The 22,092-nt window shown below is 37.5% G+C and overlaps 1 protein-coding gene across 1 annotated transcript in view; it reads left to right on the forward strand.

The window, feature by feature from the left end:
* The window catches only part of LOC145981210 (uncharacterized), a 40,524-nt gene that overhangs the window by 2,513 nt on the left and 15,919 nt on the right, over positions 1-22,092 (forward strand). Inside the window, exons 2-3 of the mRNA XM_083114344.1 lie at positions 5,443-5,574; positions 18,850-18,999. Coding sequence (XP_082970470.1) covers positions 5,543-5,574; positions 18,850-18,999 — 182 coding nt within the window. The 5' untranslated portion in view covers positions 5,443-5,542. The remainder of the gene's footprint in view (positions 1-5,442; positions 5,575-18,849; positions 19,000-22,092) is intronic.

Genomic DNA, 22,092 nt, shown 5'->3' on the forward strand with positions numbered 1-22,092 from the left:
TATAAATTTCGTTCTTTAAGTATTCGAAATGGAAAATCTTGCGATAAATATTGAGCAATTGTGCTTTGTCGGTTGCGATGACTGACCCTCTTGTTTTGCAAGTTTGACACCTGAGCGCCAAATTTTAACTTCAGATTCGTGATTAGGAGCCCTACTTTAGTGAGTATGCTGAATTTCAAACAAAATGGAGAAATTCCCGGCATTGTAAAATCGCTCCCAATTTTTCACATAGAGAGTAGTTTTTGTTATTCCTTTTTTCGCTTCCGTAACACAATATGGCAGGCACAGGTTGACTAGCGTTGTAGGTATGCAGTGTTTCAAACCTTCTTCACCGAAAAATACCTACTATCATGTTCGTCATGTGTGCAAATTGTACATTATGCACGGGTAGCTGACGGAAAGCCCCACGAACCATTTCCGATAAGGTTAGGTTTGGTTAGGTTAGGCAAGCATAGTTAAAGAAAGGGGTTTGAAACGCTGATAGGGGGTTACGTCATCAAACATATGCAACATCCGGTTCACGTAGCGAAAGCAATGGCACTTGTGTATCGGTGAGATATTTCTCTTGAAAAATACATGATTTCCCGGTGAAATAGATTCCACAATGAAAGAAAATACATCGATGAATGTACCTTAGAGACACTCATTTCCGTAAGTAGTTTCTTCTGTAAAAATGAAGAAATATGTCTCCGATATAACGAACTGTTACCAGACTAGGTTTAAGACAATTAGCATTTCAATAATTTCCAAAAAGTGCTTTCAATATCTCGTGTTGGTGCTGGTCTGAAGTTCAATACCCCTTCAAGTCTCATGCTAACACTAGCCTGTCGGATGTGACAATGTTTGTGTATTAGTTATCTTTTTTTGCACCAATGCACACCAATAAATAGAACATTTTGGAGCTATAAACAGTGCCAATTAGTTTCAGAAAGCTTCAATTTTCTTTCTCAATCATTTCCACTCTTCTACGATACTTTTTCTTTTCTTGAATGAACGAAAAATGTATGGAAGCACGAATACTTGCATGAATTACTTTTCAGGTCGTTTTTTGCTGATACATTGTACTTTTCAGTAATTGTTTTCATCAGTGTTCAAAATTTACTGTAACAGTCATTTCTATGATACTTCATCTTTCTCCAATGAAACTTTGAAAAAAATCATTTAACATTGGGAACTGTTACATGTTTTGTTTTTTTTTAATTTGGAACAAACCATGCTTGTTCGAGGCAGGCCAATGACATTGTGTCTTACACTACATGAAAGTGGTCACAAGAAGGAAGGATTTTTTGACTGAAATCACACTGCCACACATGGAACATTTCATGTTGGCTTGACTTCTGTTTGCTCAAAGTGCATAGTGGGTAAATAAAAAAAAATAAATGAGGGGATGGGCCAACTGTCATTTTGTTGAATAATCTCCTAATGTGAAGAAATTGTTGCAGAATAAAATCTTTGGAAATGGACCCCTTCGTACAAATGTTTGGCCAAAGAGCACTTTCACATTTTTAGAAATTTACATTTTGTGTATGTATTTTTTTTCCTGGTACATCACAGTTACGAACGATAACACAACTAGTGTGTTGAAAAGTAAAGCAATGGGTGTAGTAAAATGTGTTTTAGGATTGTTTCATATATTTCCTTAACATTGAAATCATTGGCCGCGGTGGCTCAGTCGGTAACGCGTCTGACTACCATGCTAAAGGTCCCGGGTTCGATCCCCGGCCGTTTCAAATCCGGGAACTTTTCTAACGATGGAAGCGCCCCCCGGAACCCACCCAGCATCGAATAACATGGGTACCTGGGGGGGTAAAGGTGGTCAGGGGCATGATGCTGATCACATCACCCCCACTTACGACCGGATCAAGAAAGTGTGGGGCGTTACCCCAACACCCCCTATACGCCTTCATGGCATGGTGCTAAGCACAGGGGAGCACTTTACCTTTATTTCCTTAACATTTCTGTCAACAGTAATAGTGAAGATAATGTTTTTGTCTGAAATGATCCTTAACAGAGTAACATTCCACAAACTTCAGAAAATATTTCTCACTGATTATGTAACTTAAAACATGTGGCACAGAGAAGTCATTCTCCTTGTGTGATGTAAATTTTTTTGTTCATGGTTCCGAATGTTTCAAGATACTTCGCAAGTTTCGTGGTTCTATTAGGAAGTGGTTTAGTGTGGTGCAAACAATTTTGGAAGGAAGGTCGAGGCTTGGCGTAACTAATTAGCACAGTTAAAAGCTTCACTAAATGAACAGCCATGACATTAGGTAGGTGCAAGAAGTTCATGCTGTTGCCACATCTGCACCCAACCCCATGTGTTCGGAGGTTTAACAGAACGAAAGATCTCATTTTAGAGTTGGTGTTTGTAATCCATGTGATACAAACTGACAGTATTTGCACGAATGTTCAGGGATGACAACTGTACGCAGAGGAGATGCTCGAACTAGGTAATGCAGCCCAGTTGATGTTACCACACAGTGTGCAGGAACCAACGACTCTCGCTTTGCTTTTCCCGTATGTGACACCATTGCAATTCTGCCCAGCCTCCTATTTTCATGGCCGTGCATTTAAGTATTTTTTTTTTTTTATCAGAGGTTAGCTTACATGAGCATCCATGCTTCACTGCAAGCAGCGTACCCTACCACTCTTTCTCTCCACTCAGCATATCAAACATGATGTATACATGACAACCTGTTACTCTCAGTGGCAATGGTTCAGAAGGTTTAATGAGTTTTTGCAACTTTTCTAGGAGTATTGGAAAGTTCTTTAGAATACTGGAAACTTGTGGAAATAAGTTGGAAGCTTGGAGAAACTAATTAGCACAGTTATAGCCTAAGCTTCACTAAGTATTAGTTACTGGAGAATTGTGATTTGAAAAGTAGCTTACGTAAGCATCTGTACTTTGCACCAAGCAGTGTTCTTGGTTTCCATTCATCTGAGATATGGAGTTGGTATGAATTTACAATACCGGAAGTATCTCCAATTGCTTTCAAATTCAGCATACTCACTAATTTTGGCCTCGTACTCATGAATCTGCAGTTAAAAATTGGCGGCCATGTCTAGAAATTGCAAAATAACCGTGTCAATTACCGCTATGATTCTCCATACACTAACATGAAAACCATGAAGACGTCTTCCTATCCGCACAACGGTCTTACTCAAGTGTTGTGCAAGAAGTGAGACCCGTTGCATGGAGCGTTGATTTGCATTTTAGAAAGTAGCATCTTGCGTAAAGGTGGAAAACATGTTTGCCCCACGAACCATTCACAGTAAGGTTAGGTTAGGCAAGCATAGTTAAAATTAAGGCTCATCATAAACATAGTTTTGAAACGGTGGTCATTGCAAAAAATAGTTGTTTTCTTCATAAATCAAGGGTGTTTACTCCGTTCACGGACCCACTTTTTTCGACTTATTTTGCAATTTCTAGATGTGACCGCCAAATTTTAACTGCAGATTCGTGATTATGAAGCCAAAATTAGTGAGTATGCCGAATTTGAAAGCAATTGAAGATACTTCCGGTATTGTAAATTCGCTCCATGGAGTTTTAGTGGATTTTCCTGAGAGTCTTGAAGGGGGCTTCAATCTTGAGACCAGGTGCTGGAGACACGTTGGGACATTCTTTTAATGCTAAGATCCCTAAACCTGACCTGCCTATACAACAAAAGCATGCAGCGACCTAATTTGCACCTCACACACATGAAGTAGTTGGCAGCAACAGTCCATACCCAAGATGACAATAAACAAATGGCTGCTCACAAACAACAAATCTCTCAGGATTGCATGGAAGGAGAAGATAGTTCTCCAGACAAAAAGCAGTAAGTAATCACTAAGACATAAGTAGAAATTGTACCATGTAAAAAAAATACATGTGAACCATGTTTAATTCAGAATTAAATGATTGGAACCTGTGCACTTTATTTCAACAACTGAATGTGCTAATTACAAAGGGTTTTATACATATATGTGTATAATGAAACAGATTGTTTCCACCTTCTATGGTTGTGTGTGTGTGTTTTTGGAAAGGGGAAGGAAAGACAATAATATACTTCCGACCAAATTAAATACATAATCCATTTGTGAACGTTATTGGCTTTAAGCTTCACACAATAAGGTGGTGATCTGGTGTGAGATATCCATATATTTTCTATGATATATGTAGTATTCATAGATTCTGAGTGGGTTTATAATTTTATAAGTCACTTAATCTTATTGGATTGGATAGTGCATGTTTATGTTTTAAGAGTATTTGGCAAGAAGGCATTGGCATCATTATCTGTTTCCTGCTATCGTGCTTGATTGTATTGTGTATAATTTTACTTCTTCAGTTGATCATGCCAATCTCATTCAATATATAACCGGAAATATGTTGTAACAAATATTTATTACAAGCACCAAAAGAACTACCAGAACTATATTTCAACATAGTCCCCACCCCCTAGTTCAATGCACCTATGCCAGCACTTGATAAGAGCACTGATGCCACAGGAAAAATATATTATTATTTTGGACGCGTGCTTAACCACTCATGGACCACTGACTGGACTTCATCCTTATTCTGGAACCTCGATCCAATTAGTCCATCTTTCAATGGGTCATAAGTGTAGTCCATCTTTCAATGGGTCATAGGTGTGGAAATCGGAAGGTGCGAGATCGGGCAAATATGGAGGGTAGGGGAAAGTGCTCAAACTTTAGGTTCACGATGATAGACGATGTGACACTGGCAGTGTATGGTCTCGCATTGTCATGGAGCAAAAGCACACCAGTCGACACCAGATCTCATTTCCGGTGTCAAACGTTTCAGAACCCACCTCACACACTACCTGAACCTCAGTATATCATGACTGATATGGTAGGCTGATCCTACACTTATTTCTATCTGGGAAGCAATTTCACTGACAGTAATACACCGGTTCTCCCGTATCAAGTCGTCCACTTGAACAATGTTGCTTTCCATGACTGCAGTGACAGAGCTACCTTGATGCAGAGAGACTTCAACATTGGTTATGTCCTGTTTGAACTTCTCAGCCCACTCGCACACTTGTGATCGACTCATACAGTTGTCATCGAACTGAACTTCCATGCAGTGATGAATTTCTATTGGTTTCACACCTTCACTCGATAAAAAAATTCTCATGACACTTTACTGGTCCAGCTTGGAGCACTCCTGTAAGGGTGCCATCATCTTGTGTAACTGTTTCTAAGTGTCCCGTGCATGAGGCAGGCGTGCCATCCCCAGCGTTGATAGCTTATAGATGCCTTCACAACATAACAAACATATAACAATCAGTCATATTTTAAATTTTTTATATACCATTTTCAGGTTATTTATTGAATACACCTTGTATTTATATCTTATTCATCTGATATCACTTTCCTACATGGTTAGAATTCTATAATGTCAAGATAATTATGATTCCTAACATACTTGTTTGTTTTCAGGCATAATGTGTAGCAGAGTGCACGTCTGCTTCAGATTACTCAGTTTTTAGTAAGCAACTCACACTTCCAAATTCCAGTGCTTCTCAAGAGTTATCAAGGAATGGAAGGAAAAGACAGTTGTTCTCCAAATAGGTATGATTAACAAGTAAATGTCCTAATGCTGATTGATCACAATTATTTGTCTGTAATAGTTTTAATATAAAATTATTTAAAAGTTGCTCTCATCAAAGTCAGTCATCAATAATATAAAATTATGAGGAATTTTAATTCCGAATCTTACCAAGTGTAGTTTTCAATCATCGTTATTATAGTCTTGAAATTGATTAATGGGATTAGTCACAGTAAATTTTTTTTAAAAAAATGGAAGCACGTTCAAGCACCGTTAAAACGTCCTTAACAAGCTGATAGTTAACGCATCACTAGGAATTTAGCAGCCTGTTAACCTTTTAATGTTCGCTCAAGCATTTTTATAGGCCCATTCACTAATGATATGTTAGAGGTGTTTTGCTTTGATTCCTTGCTATTCTCATACTTTGATATGAGAAATGAAACGTTTTAATTGGTTGCACTGTGGACAGTAGACTGTGCGTAAGCGCATTCTTTGGGAACATTTGTTTTGGGCTTTTTTTGTATGAAATCCCAGGTACAGCAATAAATAAAGTAATGTGTGACACATAAGTATATGTTTAAGAAATGAATGTTAGTTGGGTATTTATATCCTCACACCGAAAATGTTAAAAATGTTATGTATTAACAGTTATATTGTAATTTCGTAAGTTAGATTTAAATGCGTGGGCCTCCCCCATGGTGCAGTGGTAGCGTCATTGCCTTGTAATCAAGGGGTCCAGGGTTCAATACCCGGTGGAGGCACAAGTGGTTCGGATCCCACTTTAAACTTTAGGTCCAGTCCTGATTAGCCTTACTGTGCATAAAGTGGACTTAAAACACCAACTCAAAAGATTTAAATGGATGCCTCCTGACTGCAAATACAAGATCATAAATATGTAAATAAAAACTACTATTCTAGGGTAGGGTAATGTGTTTGAAGTTTGAAAAATTAAATTATATTAAAATGGCATTCCAAATAGCTAAAGGTGGAAATGAACATGTGTTTGCTATAACGTTTTTCCTCAACAAAAGAGAACATTTCACGAAATGTACACCATGCATAACTTAACGTGTTGTGCCATGGCAATTAAAAGATATGTAAATATTGCAAGTCACTTCTTTTGCCATTGATGTGAATGTGACATTGCAACCAAGAAGTCTATGGTTTCCAAAAAATCACTGACAAGAAAGGAGGAATGTATAACATTTACCAGTATACTTACAGTTCATACATATGTCCAAGGTACGTTTCTGAATGGTTGTGTGTTTTGTTTTGTACAAATATTTTTTAAAGAATTGTAATATAATTAAGCCTTGTTTCCATATTAAAACCAATAAGTTGCTGACCAAGGCAGTTTATTAAGATAAAAACACTTTCTGTGTGTAGTATATTTCATCATTTTAGTTTAGTTCTTCGTCTGAGGAAGACCCTGATACAGGGTCGACACGTTACGTGTTAAGTGTTTTTATCTTAATAAACTGCCTTGGTCAGCAACTTATTGGTTTTTAAAGAATATATATATATATATATACGATACGATATTTTATATTTGATTTATCATAAATGGTAAAAAAAAAGAACAAGTACACTGTCAGACAGTATCCTTACCACTTTCTTACAATGTCCATGCACGAAACTACAATACGTGAAACTGTTAGGATCTTAAGCTGCGATCGCTGATTTTGGAGCACACTACGCTAGTCAACACACTATGGAGGCCGACACTAAATTATTGCTGTAACATAATTTGAAAATATAGGCATTGGTGTTTTGTGGAATTTTGTATGCCTAAATTGCTCATCTTCAGAATTATTGTGATTCACAGTTTAATAGTTGTAACAGTTCTTTAATTCAAAGACATTTTACAATTATATTTTGTTATTTAGTTTTGAGCATAATCTGAAAAGAATGAAGAAAATGCTGTTGTGCTACTCTGTTCAATTTTGATGTTATTTTGTTTGTTACTCGTTACTATAGTGACTGTAGAATTTGGTTAATATACTAATTTTGTTAAGTAACATTTGAAAAGTTATTTTTAATTTAAAATATTGCAACAAACTGCTCCACACCGGGGACAGTTGCAATAAATTGGCGACCTAGAGCCAGGATTCGAAAATTGTAAGTTGATAAGAACTGAACTGATAATGATACAATGAAGAAAAGAGAAGTTCCTTACGTGCTTCGAAGTAGTGTGTTCCTTCAACCGGATCTCAGTGATGTTGCTGAAGTAAGCAACGAAGAGGACAATTCTGGTAAGCAAATGGAGGATTTACTCTGTTGTAAGGACAGATTTTCTGACACTCGAATGATTGAATGCACGTCATGCAAGAAATGGGAACACGTAAATTGTAGGGGTCTTACAGTTATTCACTGGGTAATATTCAGCTCTATGAAAGAAGACTATTACTGTAAGGCATGCAAACCAGAATTCAATCCATTCACTCTAAAATCATACTTGGATACAGTAAATCCCAATATTGACCAAATTTTATCTGCTTTTCACTTGAGTTTGGCCCAACATGAGAATAGGTTGCAAGACAAGTTGCTCCAGAATACCGAAACGCTGGAGAATAGGTTACTTCAGAACACTGAAGCTCTGGAGAATAGGTTACTTCAGAACACTGAAGCTCTGGAGAATAGGTTGCAAGAGAAGTTGCTCCAGAATACTGAAGCTTTGGAGAATAGGTTACAAGATAGACTTGATCAGAACGCTGAAACGCTGCGCGAAAGTTTACAAACAAACTGTGAAGTTTGGGACACAAAATTGGTTAGGTTGCAGCAAAGTACTGAAAAACTGAACGAAGGACTCCAACATGTAGAAAATAAGTTGCAGGAGGTTTCTGATTCTTGTCAATCAGCTAATAGGTTACTAAATGAACGTATAAATGATGAAGTAACTTTATTAAATTCGAAAGTCAGTGATCTTGAATCAAAACTAGACCATCATGATGATGAGTTAAAACAACACTTATCAAACCAGTTGTGCCAACATGAAACTTCTATAAGTACACTACAAACAAATATGAATACTACTCAGGTAAAGTTGCAAGAATTTGATTCTATGCTTAAGGATTTAAATGAGAAATGCATTAACTTAGAGCAAAGCGATGTTATTTGTACTAGTATGGTTAGAGACGTTCTACAACCAGATAAAGAACTAAGTAATGATGATGCACTTATTAATGAACATAGGCACATAGCATGCCAAACTGATACAAGATTAAATTCTAAAATAAAGCATGTTGTTTTTAGTGAACACAATAAATGCGAAACATTTCATACAGGTTCTTCTGGCTATGATACATCTGATGCTGAAGTGAATTCTGTAAAGGAAAATGTAACCAAATTGTGCAAGGGCAAATCTGCTCACAATAAAAGTAGAAATAAATTTGCTAAAGCTTCCACTTCACAAGGCAAGAATACATATGCGTTGCGGCATTGTGTTTTAGATAATACTGAATTTAGTAATAGGAATCCTACTGTTGACAAAATCCATTGTACATGTTCACTCAATAACCATTCATGTCTTTCTTCGTTGAACAACTCTTTACTGTATGATAATAAGCACGTACATACTTGTGATACTGAAAATAATGTACCTAGTTCTTTATGTGCTACAGACACATCAAAGCAAATTTGTTCTACATCTAACAGAAATTCCATACCTTCTAGAACTTATGTTGCTTGTGATAGTAAAGACAATTTCACAGGTCTTGAAACTTCAGTATGTGATTGCCAACGTCAAAGTACATGTCATTCCTTAATCCATGATCAGTTTCCTGATGACTTAAATCTAAATCATAGTCCTTGTACTAGAACAAACTGTACTTATAACCCGATGTGGCTGAATAATGATTCTACATGGAATTCTTATAATCAGTCTGATACATGCTCTAATAGATTTTCACGAGTTAGTGAACTTAGTCAATTGCCACGTTTTGGAGGAGATGTTTCAAAACAGTCTGCTAGAGAATTTATCGAACAACTAACTACAATGTTAAACATAATTGGTGTTCCTCCCAAGTATAAATTATGTATAATTCGTAAGTGTTTTTATAACGTAGGCGCTTACTGGTTCAACAGTGAAAGGAAGAGTTTCATTTCTTATGAGGACTTTGTACATAAATTTCTTGATCAGTTTGCATCTAATGAGTTATTAGAAAGTCAGTTGACATTGTTACGATCAAGAAAATACAACCCAGCTTCAGGTTTGTCATTGGAAGCATACGCTTTAAAAACGTATTCTGCTTATTGTAACCTTGTGGAAACTCCAAACAAAGTTGAAGTAATACGGATGATTTTGAAACAGCTACCTGAGTCAATTTCAAAGAATGTGGGCTGCCATAACATCAAAGATCTTAAGCAACTGACGCAGAAATTAAGGACTATTGATTTGTATTCGAGTGATAAGAATAAAAGTTTATCTTTGCCCGGTGATAATACAGATTCTGATGACAGGGTTAATAAGAAGAGAAGTTTCGACAGACCAAAATACTTCGTCAGGCAAGTAAATGTTGAGCGGAATTCTTATGATTCTACAACACAGACTGAAAATGCAGGAATTAATGTAAATAATCGCCCATTTCCCAGAAGATTTGAACGCAATCCCTCAAGAAGGCAGTTTGTAAGGTCTGAAAGAACTAATAATAACGTGAATAATTCTAACTTCAGACGTGAAGATTATCCATCCAGATCTAATAATAATGGAAGTGCTGGTGTTAGAAGAAATGCAAATGTTGATGAACAATCATCTTATATTAGTGGTCAGTATTCACTTAATTGTAATACTAATTAGAATAGTGAGTGTTTGTAATAATTATCGCAATTCGATAAATTACTCGGATGCTAGAACGGATAATGCTGTTTCATCTGAAAGGTTAGGTGAGTTTATTTGAACAGTGAGTTGATCATCGCTGTTACAAGAAAGTTCATTGTTTCTTATTATCGTGTGTAAAACAGCATGAATTTATTGTATTTGTTCTGTTTATTTATGTTCTGCTGATCATCATATTGTCTTTTATGGAAGAACTTATGTTTGGCTTCTCCTCTCACAACTGTGACTTATTTCAATGTATCAAAGACAAGTGTTTGAAGCGGATAAAAGCAGAAAGCGACAAGAAAAAAATATACAAAGTGTCTCGCTGGAAGAAGATAAGAAGGAATATATGTAATGTAGGATCAAATGAATGTAATATGGTATACCATTATAATGAAGGACTTCATTTGCACATACAGCTTCAAAGGGAAGAAGTGCACTCATGAAGAATATAACCCTTTAAATGGATATAAGATGGTTATGAAATAGTAATGGTAATGAGATTGCAGTAAAGAAGAAATCTACTGAAGATGGCTGTAAAGAAGATGTGAAAAAGAATGAGATTGCTGCCAAAGAAGTAGTAGAAGAAGAAGTGAAGATGATATATTTGAAGATGTTAAGTTTGAAAAATATACGTATTTCTACATCAAAGTATGATGTCAACGTTTTCAACCGGAGGAGGAGGCTATTGTAACAGTTCTTTAATTCAAAGACATTTTACAATTATATTTTGTTATTTAGTTTTGAGCATAATCTGAAAAGAATGAAGAAAATGCTGTTGTGCTACTCTGTTCAATTTTGATGTTATTTTGTTTGTTACTCGTTACTATAGTGACTGTAGAATTTGGTTAATATACTAATTTTGTTAAGTAACATTTGAAAAGTTATTTTTAATTTAAAATATTGCAACAAACTGCTCCACACCGGGGACAGTTGCATAGTGCTTTGAGGTGAAATCACTTTTCTGCATGAACTAGTGATAAAGGTAATATGCAATTATTAACCTGTAATCAATATCTACTGACAGAATGGTCACAACCCTGGAGTACTGTATATAACTTAATTGTTTCAGGGGATTTTTTTTGTTTGTGGGTTAAACATATTTGAAAATGTAACATCAAGTGTAAGCTTTAATATAGGTGTCTTACTTCAATACTCATTTCATGCAAACCCTAAATACCCCCTGCAGAAACCCATGTGTCTCGAGCAGGTATATGTGCCACTCATTTTTGGGTGGAGAATTATGTCCCATTAAGTAACATAATTTTAATGTTTACTTTGCAAACATAGTGGAATTTAGATAATCTTATGGAGATTGTAGTATTGATATGTGAGCTTTAAAGTGTGTTGTGAGTAATTAGTTGGTTGTCAGGAAGTGGGAGGTCTGATATTGGACTGTATTTTAACATTGTCATTGCTCTTTTCCATATTTCTCATGCTGATATTGAAATGTTGCAAGTGAAAGACCATTTCTTGAACATAACAGACACTTACACTCTGTTATTTTTTTATACAAACACTTGGAGATTATTTTGATGAGGAGCAATAACATGAAATATATACTAGTTTTTCAGCTGGGCTCAAAAGGGCTACTTACTTTGAACAAAGTGGTGTATCATTCATAACTACAGGGAGGTTATTTCAGTCGTTCACCGCCAGCGTGGCGGCCGGTCGTCGGACTCTTCATGCAACAGGTCCCGGCAAATTGCGTTCAGGAAGTCCGTAACAGAAACCGCTTGTTTTGTAATGTTTCCACTTTTCACAATTACAGTTACAATTACAATTGAAATAAGCACGTACCTTGTCGCAAGGATGCTGGAAAAGGTGTCCTCCCACATACAAATATTTCTGGCACCTTATTTCTGACATCTAATCTTAGATTAGACATCGCTACTTAACCTCAGTTGACAGAAAGGAAGACAGCATCCCGGCGCATAAAGCAAACCGAAAGCGTAAAATGATATTTAAAAGTAATAATAATGATGATCACTAACCTCCTGTGTTATAAGAGATGTTGAAAATGACCTACTTCAACAGCAATACAACACGTTTCTTAGGTTCAAGAGATCCTGTGTCTCGTAATTGCCTGACCACTTTTCTGCAAGAGTTCGTTTTCACGTAATTATCGTACATAAAAACTCTTTGTTCAAGACTATATTTGTTTAGCAGAATAACTAATGAATGAATAACAATTAACACACAATAAAGCACTAGCACGCCAACTCAATAACACAGTATAAACAACACACGTACTGATAAATGCAGACAGAAGTGAACATGAGCTTAGACTCTCTAGCTCTACGTCTGGTAGCCGACAGTGTTGCTAACCATTTTTCGGCAATGTCCCTACAGACGTAGTCAAAATGTCCCTACAACTGACCAAATGTCCCTACGCCAAGTAAGGCGACTAAAAAAATCATCACCTCATGAGCATGCAAAACAGAAGATAAAATATACACATTTACTTACCAAATCTTTCTGCTCGGTGCTTCCACAATTAATGAAGGAGCGAATTTACAATACATGACCCCTCCCCGATTTTTTTAATATTTTGCATACTCACTAATTGAGGCCTCCTAATCACGAATTTGAAGTTAAGATTTGGGGGGTCACGTGTAGAAATTGCAAAATAAGTGACATTGAGTGGTCCGCGATCGGCACGATTGCTTATTATTTACCGGAAGATTTTGTGTTTCCAATACTTAAAAAACGAAATATACATTCCTGATATTACTACGACCCCAAATTTCAACTATGTTTGCCTATCCTAACCTAACCTAACCGTACCTGAATGGTTCGTGGGGCTATCCGTCAATGGTTTGTTGGGCTACCCGTGCATGTTTTTTTCGAGCCCAAATTTTAACTATGTTTGCCTAACCTAACTTAACCTAAACTTACCGAGAATGGTCAGTGGGGCTATTCCTGAATGGTTTTGCGGTAATTGTGATTACGAACCGATAAAAAATATTATTTTCGTAGCACTTTAACGGCAAACGTTCATCATCGAAGACGCCATTTTCGTATCCTGCAATTTTATGATTGATGTACTGTTGCCAAATTTACCTGTAATCAAATCAGTTCTTCTACATCGTGATTGTCGCTGTCACATGTAAGCACGTTCTTTGGGCAATATACTGAAATCCATAAGTTTATTAATTAGCCCACAGCCATCCTCCTGCACACTCCACCTAACAATCTGTACAACATTAACAACTTTTTTACTGTTCTCTTCCGCCATTCTTACACGATCCATGCTCTCCAAGTATGAAATCAACAGTGTGGCAACGCTGTAGACAGCGTAAGTAATTTTAATTTGTTCATATCAACAAATATGGCTACCATACTTGTATACGGAGAATCATTGCGAGAATTGAAAAGCTTATTTTACAACTTCTACACGTTAATGAACATTTTTTCCCCCTCACCCCAACATGTTAACTTGAGATAAATAATCACGAATAATTATTTCGTGAGTATAAGACGTAGCATAGAAATTACAGAAGGGTCCGGTATTGTAAATTCTTGCCTTAATGAATAATAGGGGTGTGCTGGACAGAATTTTTTGGGTCGGGACGGGATCGGGACGGTAATTTTTTTAAATCCCGACATTCGGGACTGAAAAATTTGCAATTTCCCGACCAAGTCGGAAAATTTTCTGGACGGGAAATGTTCGAAATTTCCCGAAGCACTGGAAATCTCGAATTTTACAAGTCATTTTCACTTTAAGTGATTGTTTTTGCATTTCTAGAATAAAAACTTACAACTTTCGATAAGTTCCAGAAACTTACAAGGCAGAAAACGTCGAGAATTAACGACTTTTTAAAGTAAAGAATCCAGCACACCCCTAATGAATAACGTTGAGTCGTTTACTGTGGATTATGTTATTTGAAGTCATACATGCTGCTGCTGTGAAGAGATAGATGTTGGTTGGTGATGCTGTATTTCCTGCATTCTTTAACAATTTTGGTCCCATTTTATTTTCCTTTTTTGTTTTTGTATCACTTAACATTGAAAATATTCTTTCCGTTTCCGCGTTAGAATGCGGCAATGTTAGCACTATTTTCGCGAGAGTGGAAATGTTTTCAAAAAGGAACTTGCCTTGAAAGTTTTTGGTAACCGATAACATGTTCCAAAATTCTGATGGAGATCTGTTAGTTAGTTCTTTTTTCTCCTCCTCGCTAAAGTATCCAGATAAACTAATTCATAAAATGTAATTTACCAAGATTGAAAAAAGTACCTACGTTTTCCCTCATTTGGCAAAATCTGTCCCTACGTTCCTACGCGGGCGAAATTTAGTGAAAAGTCCCTATGCGTAGGGACATGTCCCTACGGTTGGCATCACTGCCGACACGTGCAGTATGAAGCGCCATCTCGCGGCTGACAACTCACCCAACCCCCGATAAGCTGCCGGCGCTGTCGTGACAACTGAGGATAAAGTAGCGATGACTAATCTAAGATTAGACGTCAGAAATAAGGTGCCAGAAATATTTGTAATTGCGAGGACACCTTTTCCAGCATCCTTGCGACAAGGTACGTGCTTATTTCAATTGTAATTGTAACTGTAATTGTGAAAAGTGGAAACATTACAAAACAAGCGGTTTCTGTTACGGACTTCCTGAACGCAATTTGCCGGGACCTGTTGCATGAAGAGTCCGACGACCGGCCGCCACGCTGGCGGTGAAAGACTGAAATAACCTCCCTGTATATCATCATTAATATTGTGATATTCCCAGAGGCCTGCACAAGACCTGGAGCAGACCCGTTCGCGAGACATCGCTCCTGAAATGCCATGCAACCTGCGCAACATCCTCGCTTGAGCAGCTTGTATGCCCACCTGTCCAGATCGTTCCTGGCAGGCATTGTAGACCCGCCGGGTACCCGCAGTCTTACGATACCTAGTAGGTCTCAGTTCGTTCTTTCCATCAACTGCAGACCCCTCCCTCTGCATGACGTAGTTGCTTCGAGTAGAAACTGCATCGGGCCCACACCGCTCTGCAGTGTTGCCAACTGCAATAGATTTTCACTACTTAAAAAAGGGAACTCAAAGCTTCGTAAGCCACATCACCAATGAAATGAGATTTACGAATGTTGCTCCCCCCCACACACACATTGAAATAGGTTTTCCGTGGCACAGGATCCATAAGTATATGTCGTAAATAACCAACATACGTATATATAGTGATATAGGGCAGGACTGAAACATGTCACGTTCAATGCTGAGGTCGCGAGTCAAACAACACACTGTTCTACTGCGAACACCAGGGCCGTAGCCAGCCAGGGGCATTGCCGTTACCCTCGTTTGGGGGGGGGGGGGGGGCAAGTACTTGGATAAACGTAACAACAACAACAATCACAATAATAGTAATAGAGTAGCATGAAAGGCATTATTATCCTCATAAATCACGCAAAAAGGGGGTAGAAGTCGGTTCTCATGCATTTGTGTTGAAACAGAGGATTAGAAATATTTTTTTTCAACACGTCAATTTCACATTAGCTAATAATGGAAAACAAGCACACAAACTATTTTTGAAAGAAAGAAAGTGCATGATAAATGCATTCCGAATGTACATGCATATGGCATGTAAAATTTCCATCTACAATATTTTCTTTTCACATGGAGCGACGTATTACATAATCAATTCATCCAACTCGTAACAAACCAACATTAATAGCAAATAATATCACGGGCCGCCATAGCATTCTCTGTTTTAAAACTTTTCTCACTTAGACTCAGGACCGACTCCCGCTACCCCTTTGCTACGGCATTGAACTTGATGAGACTTGTACTTTAATGTTTGACCCCCACCCTGACCCCTCCGCTAGACAATTTTCGTCCAAGGTAGTGAGCAATGCACCCTGCCCCCTCTGGTTGCGCCACTGCGTGCCTGGTTAAGGCACCATGCAATGAAAAACAATTAGTTTTCAGTGAGGAGATTTTTGTTTGCTCGATCATTCATTTAGATAAATGAAACTGTAATATTGCGTGCATTTCCTGGCAATAAGATAAAAACTGCTTACGCTGAACTGAAATCGCTAAGTACAGTAGAGCGTCGATTATCCGAACGTCGGTCAACCGAACGACCGCTTAACCGAACTGTGTACTCGCTCGCACCTGTTACTCTCCCACCCTACCGTCCATCATCCCCCTCACTCCCAAACCAAGTTTCCCACAGTAGTCGCCGCACTGAGCCACCGCTGGCGGAACATTGCTTCTAGTGGGGCCTTCATAAGGCGCTGCTGACCGGCCAAGCCGTCAGTCGCTGTGTTTCAACAATCAGCACACTTCTGTCGGTGTATGTATTGTTCATGCAAAATGCGTATGTAATATGTACATATTTTTGTTTAATAAACTGTACCACATACTATATATTCCTACTAAAGTTGCCTTTGTACGTTACTTTGTAATACTTAAAGAGATGCCTGTTTTTATGAATAAATTTACTGTACAGTACTTCTTTTTGGCAAATAAACATGTACAGTTCGATTATCCGAACAAACCAGTTTTCCGAACACCCATGTCCCCCAATTACTTCGGATAATCGACGCTCTACTGTATATAAATTCTCCTTGGAGAAGAAGCTCCTCCTAGGACTTCTTAGGATTTAGTAGCTACGTAAGTAGGCAACACTGGCTGCAGCCGTCCACGTGGTGATGAAACACCTGGAGCGACACGCTGCCGGAGGGCTGTTTCCTTCCAGCAGGTTTTGCAGGTGCCCGGGTCTTGTTGAATGCCCAGGTACCTTGTAAGCGCAGAGCGCCTTGAAGACCAAGAACCCGGGTAGAGACGCAAGTCGACTCGTTGCCGTGGGCAGGCGAGCAGGTAAACCTGTTATCGCGTGCAAGCGGGCAGTGGGTAGGTAAAAGGCAGACTATGCTGGCCTCTAGATATTCCATGATATGATTGATTGATTGATTGATTTAGTTTATTTTACTTCACTTTTTGTGCCTCTTGGCTAATTTGCGAAGATGGGGGTGAGTGATGAAATTGATGAATGGACATTCACAAACAACCAAGCCAGACCGGGATTCGAACCCGGGACTTTTGGCGTCACAGCGCAATGTGCTAACCACTCGGCCACAGGGTCGGGCTCCATGATATGATTTTCCATGTTAGCTCTATGGTTAAAGAGTGATCACTCCACTTCCTTGACCTAGAAAACTTGGCTCTTTCCTTCTGGTGACCTGTGAATGCTGAAGTGTCTAGCAAATAGGCATCAGCATTAACAGTGTGTCGATATTTGAGCTGTTCCACCATCAAGATGCCAGATGCATCCCAGAAAACAGTATCGTGTCATACAGGAGACCAGACTCAGGCACTCAATATATTCATGCAAAAATTCTACTATGTAGCACAATAGAACTCTGGAATCTGGATTTTCTTTTGCAAAGATGATGAATATTTTGGAACCATTTCCAAACATTAAGTCCAACTGTTGTTTCTGGGGGGTGTGGGTAAAGTTCAGCGATATTGAAAAACATATATTGTCCAGGCTATATAAACTAGAAGATATATCGTCACAATATTTTGGCAATATAATCATGTCAGCAATATTTTTGTACATTATTTTGGTGATATATAGTCTCGGTGATTTATTGTCATGATAATTTAGCGATATATCAGGTGATATATTGTCGTGAGATTTTGGTGATATATATTGTGGAGGTGATATATCACAGATATCATGATAGAGAAAAATATCCTATCTTCTGTGACGATATATTGTGATATCAAATTTCCAATATTTTCCATCCCTAATTCTAATTTAGAGATAAAAAGTATTAATTTATGCTTTTTATGAGCAAGATATATATAAAACCTAACTAGCTTTCTTACTTTCTAAGATGTATATTTTTCTATATATTTAATTCACACTGAAAAAGAACAGGACTAAAAGTTAGTCTACTACTGTGAGCAAGAACTGGAGCATCTGAAAGTTAAGTCTGTTGAGATATATTCTTCAATGTATATGTTAAAAGGGAAGAGAGATGACTTGGTCTGCTTTTTATAATGTAATACACCTAACATCCACATTAAGACTTTTCCTTTAATTATTAAATTACCCTACTTATGGATTGAGCTTGATGTGGTTTTTAAAAATATAATATGTTGCATAGACCAATGAACTTAAATTATTGACCTAATAGCACCACTTCATTTGATTCTAAACAGGTAAGTACTATGCCTATGTGGAGATAAAAGGGTGCCAAAATAATGGAATGAATGTTAAACATAATTGTGATCTGTTTTTTTGAATTTTCAATCTGAATTCAGTCCTCAGGAATGTGAAGGAATGAAATTTACATTGTTCAATTTGAGATTTGATGCTTGTTAGAACTTCAGATATGTTCCCTAATGTTTGTTTATTTTTAAAGTTATAGTTGAAGAACAAAATTAATAAAATGTGTGGAATGTGTAAAATAATGTTCCAGCAATTAACAAATATTTTCTTGCTTTTATTTTATATTTTAATTTTTTTTGCAGGTTGGACAAACCTAGTGAATCCGTCGAGAATGAGAGTGAGTCTTCTGGAACGGAAGGACTCTACACTGAGCACATAATCACTGTTCAAGAGGATCATATGGGATGGACAAGTACATCGTCATCAGACCAAGACATATGCCCAAGAGATGGGTAAGATTAGAACCTATATAGATGTTGATAGAACTCCTTTGTGATTACAATTCGTTGAGGGCCTCCCCAATGGTGGATGCTCAACGGGTCTCAGGTTTGATTCCCGGTGGAGGCACATAGTGGTTCGGATCCCAGTTTAAACTGTAGGTCCAGTCCCGATTAGCCTTACTGTGCATAAAGTGGACTTGAAACACCAACTCAATGAAAAACAATACCTTGTGTATGTGGAGTGATCAGAAAAAAAAAATTACAAAGTCTCTAAATGACATATACTGTTTATAGTCTGGAAATGAGCTTGTCTGGTGATAGTGTATATGTAGCACTAGAGTTGCAAAAAAAGCCCTTTCTTTAAATGGGCAGGTTTTTTTTCTGATAAAAAGCAGACTTTTTAGATAAATGGAAGTATTGGCTTTTTGCCAATTGCAATTAACCTATTTCACTTTCAGTTTCTGTTGTGAGTTTAGAGTTGATGGATTTATCGAGTTGGTGTTTTAAGTCTACTTTATGAACAGTAAAGCTAATCGGGACTGGACCTACAGGTAAAGTGGAATCTGAACTACTATGTACCTCCACCAGGAATAAAGCCTGTGACCCCTTGATTACAAGGTGACGACACTACCACTGCATCATCAAGGAGGCCTTTGTGAGTTCAGAGATTCGTAATACCATGCATTGTAACATGCTAGGTTGGATTAGGATACATTTTGGAGAGTGCGTTGGAGGCCAATTTCCTGACCTAGGCTGCACAAGTCTTGATTTTGGAAGTGTATGTATGGTGCATGGTTAAATGCACCATTTCAACCTCTCATTATGGTCACCTTAATGAGCAATAAATTCAATCACTAAACACATTAAATTCTAATCCAATAATGCACAACCACTCCTGTAAATGAAGAGGTTAATTAAACTACACAAATTTGCAGATGCACTCGATACCAAAATCCAATTATGCCCATTGAGACTCTTTTGTAAAGAATGTCTACAAATCAAAACAGGACAATTGGTATTATTTTTTTACAAACAACAAGTTGACTTCAATTATGATGCATCATTGTTACAACAAATTGGAGAGTATTATAATGTCAATATATTAATATTATTATTTTATTTATTTCATATTATTAATTGAAGGGCTCAGGGTAAAACATGGTGACATTTTGGTCATTTTTGAGCCATCCTTCAATTTTCAAGTGAAATTGTCATGTCATACAATTTGCATTGGACTCAGTGAAGCCCTCTGAAATAGGCAAACACAACACGAAAACAATTTATCTACAGTATAGCTTCATATAACCTGTTTTTCTTAATGAACTCAGAAATGACCAAAATTTCACTAACCATGTTTTACACTCGAGCCCTTCAATTTATATTATATTTGATATTAATATATCAAACTTATCTTCAACAGATTGGAAATTACAAATTACTCAATAAATGTAACATTAAAAATGCTGGAACACTAGAATTGAACATTTACTGTAAATTATCAACATGTCCATGAATGCTCGCAAGCATTTTCTTAATAAATGCAATCATAATAAGTTTTCATTAAATATTTTGCAAAAGGTACTCTCTCACACTGCTTATATTTTACAATTTATTGGACACTCTCTCGACTTATTTAGATGCTCTATTTTTAAGTTAACTGCAAATTGAGGAATGACTGTTGGGTTCTAGGTTTTTGTTCTTTTGTCTTTTACTATGCACTGTCATTTGTTTCAACACCGTGATCAACCACGATTTTCCTTTTTGTGACAAACTTTGAGATTTTGTTCGTGTATGTTGCAAGAATTATTCAGTTCGATTAACCAATTAATGCAACTTATCACACTCGTGTAACTATTCAATATGTTAAGTCTTTTTAACACCTTTAGGCATACGAAAATTGAATCTTGTCAGTTGAATACTAGTTCACAATGTTTCAGTATTGTTACAGTTGTATTCGCAATGGGACAATTAAATTGGTACTAATGGGCAAGTTAAATTTTGTCAAAGTACTGATCAAAAAACACTCGCACATACCTGCTTTTTTTTGGTGACTGGTGAACAACAGATGTAGAATGATCAGGAAACATGTCGTACGTTGGTCCCTTACATAAGAGCATGGATCGAGTCTCCCTGTTCAACCCTCTTAATGAAATACGTGCCTAGTCGAATGCTAGGAGAACAGGAACAAAATTTGCAGCTACATGTTACTTCTTAGTTTATTGGACTGGCGAAATTGCTTCTAGTTCCAAACCACATGGATCTATGTTTGCTCAAAAATCCAAATCTTGTTAGATAGTTTGCTTAGTCCTTGTAGATCATGTTGAAATACACTGGTACATATTTGACTGCTCGTTTCCACAGTTGACTCCTGTTATTTCGTTCAGCATTGATAAGGCATGTACGACGTACGTGTGCTTGAGTGCATGAAAGCAGTCTGTGTGCCTCTCGGTTGAGACAAGAAGGCATACTGCACCTTGGTGTATGTGTAACAAACTCTGTTTTGCACTCTCTGTGTGGTGAGAGTAGACTGTGTAACTGCGGAGGTTAGACAGAGCAACAGCATTGCCTGCTGATGATGGCAGAGCCATCTGCATGACCAAAAGACGTGCTAATATTGCACCCAAGGCAGGGATGGATAGAACAGAGTTGTGACATATTTTCCGACGAACATAATAAATTTAAGAGAAATGTCAGAATCAACTGAAAATTGTTATGCTATATATGCACACTAGGGATGATCGGAAAAAAACAATACAAATCCTACAACTTCAAATATTTATTTATTAGACAAATACAAATGGACTCAGATGAAAGGACACTTCACACACTACTTCTCAACATAGTCCCTCCTGGTTCAGGCATTTATCCCAGCACTACACGAGGTTCAGTATGCCTGTCTCGTAGAACTCGGGGTCCTGTTGCTGGAGTCAAACCCTTACTTTGTGCTTAACGTCATCATCATCTGAGTAAAACTGAGTCTCCTCAGATGCTTCTTCAAAGGAGCAAAGTGATGGCAATCGCTCTGAGCAAGCTCCAGGAAGTATGCTGGATGATGGAGCACATGCCACCCAAAACATTTTTAATGGAGCTTTCAGACTGAAGCAA

The sequence above is a fragment of the Lepisma saccharinum genome, chromosome 2 (assembly GCF_977018435.1).
Source record: "Lepisma saccharinum chromosome 2, izLepSacc3.1, whole genome shotgun sequence".
Taxonomy (NCBI): Eukaryota; Metazoa; Arthropoda; class Insecta; order Zygentoma; family Lepismatidae; genus Lepisma; species Lepisma saccharinum.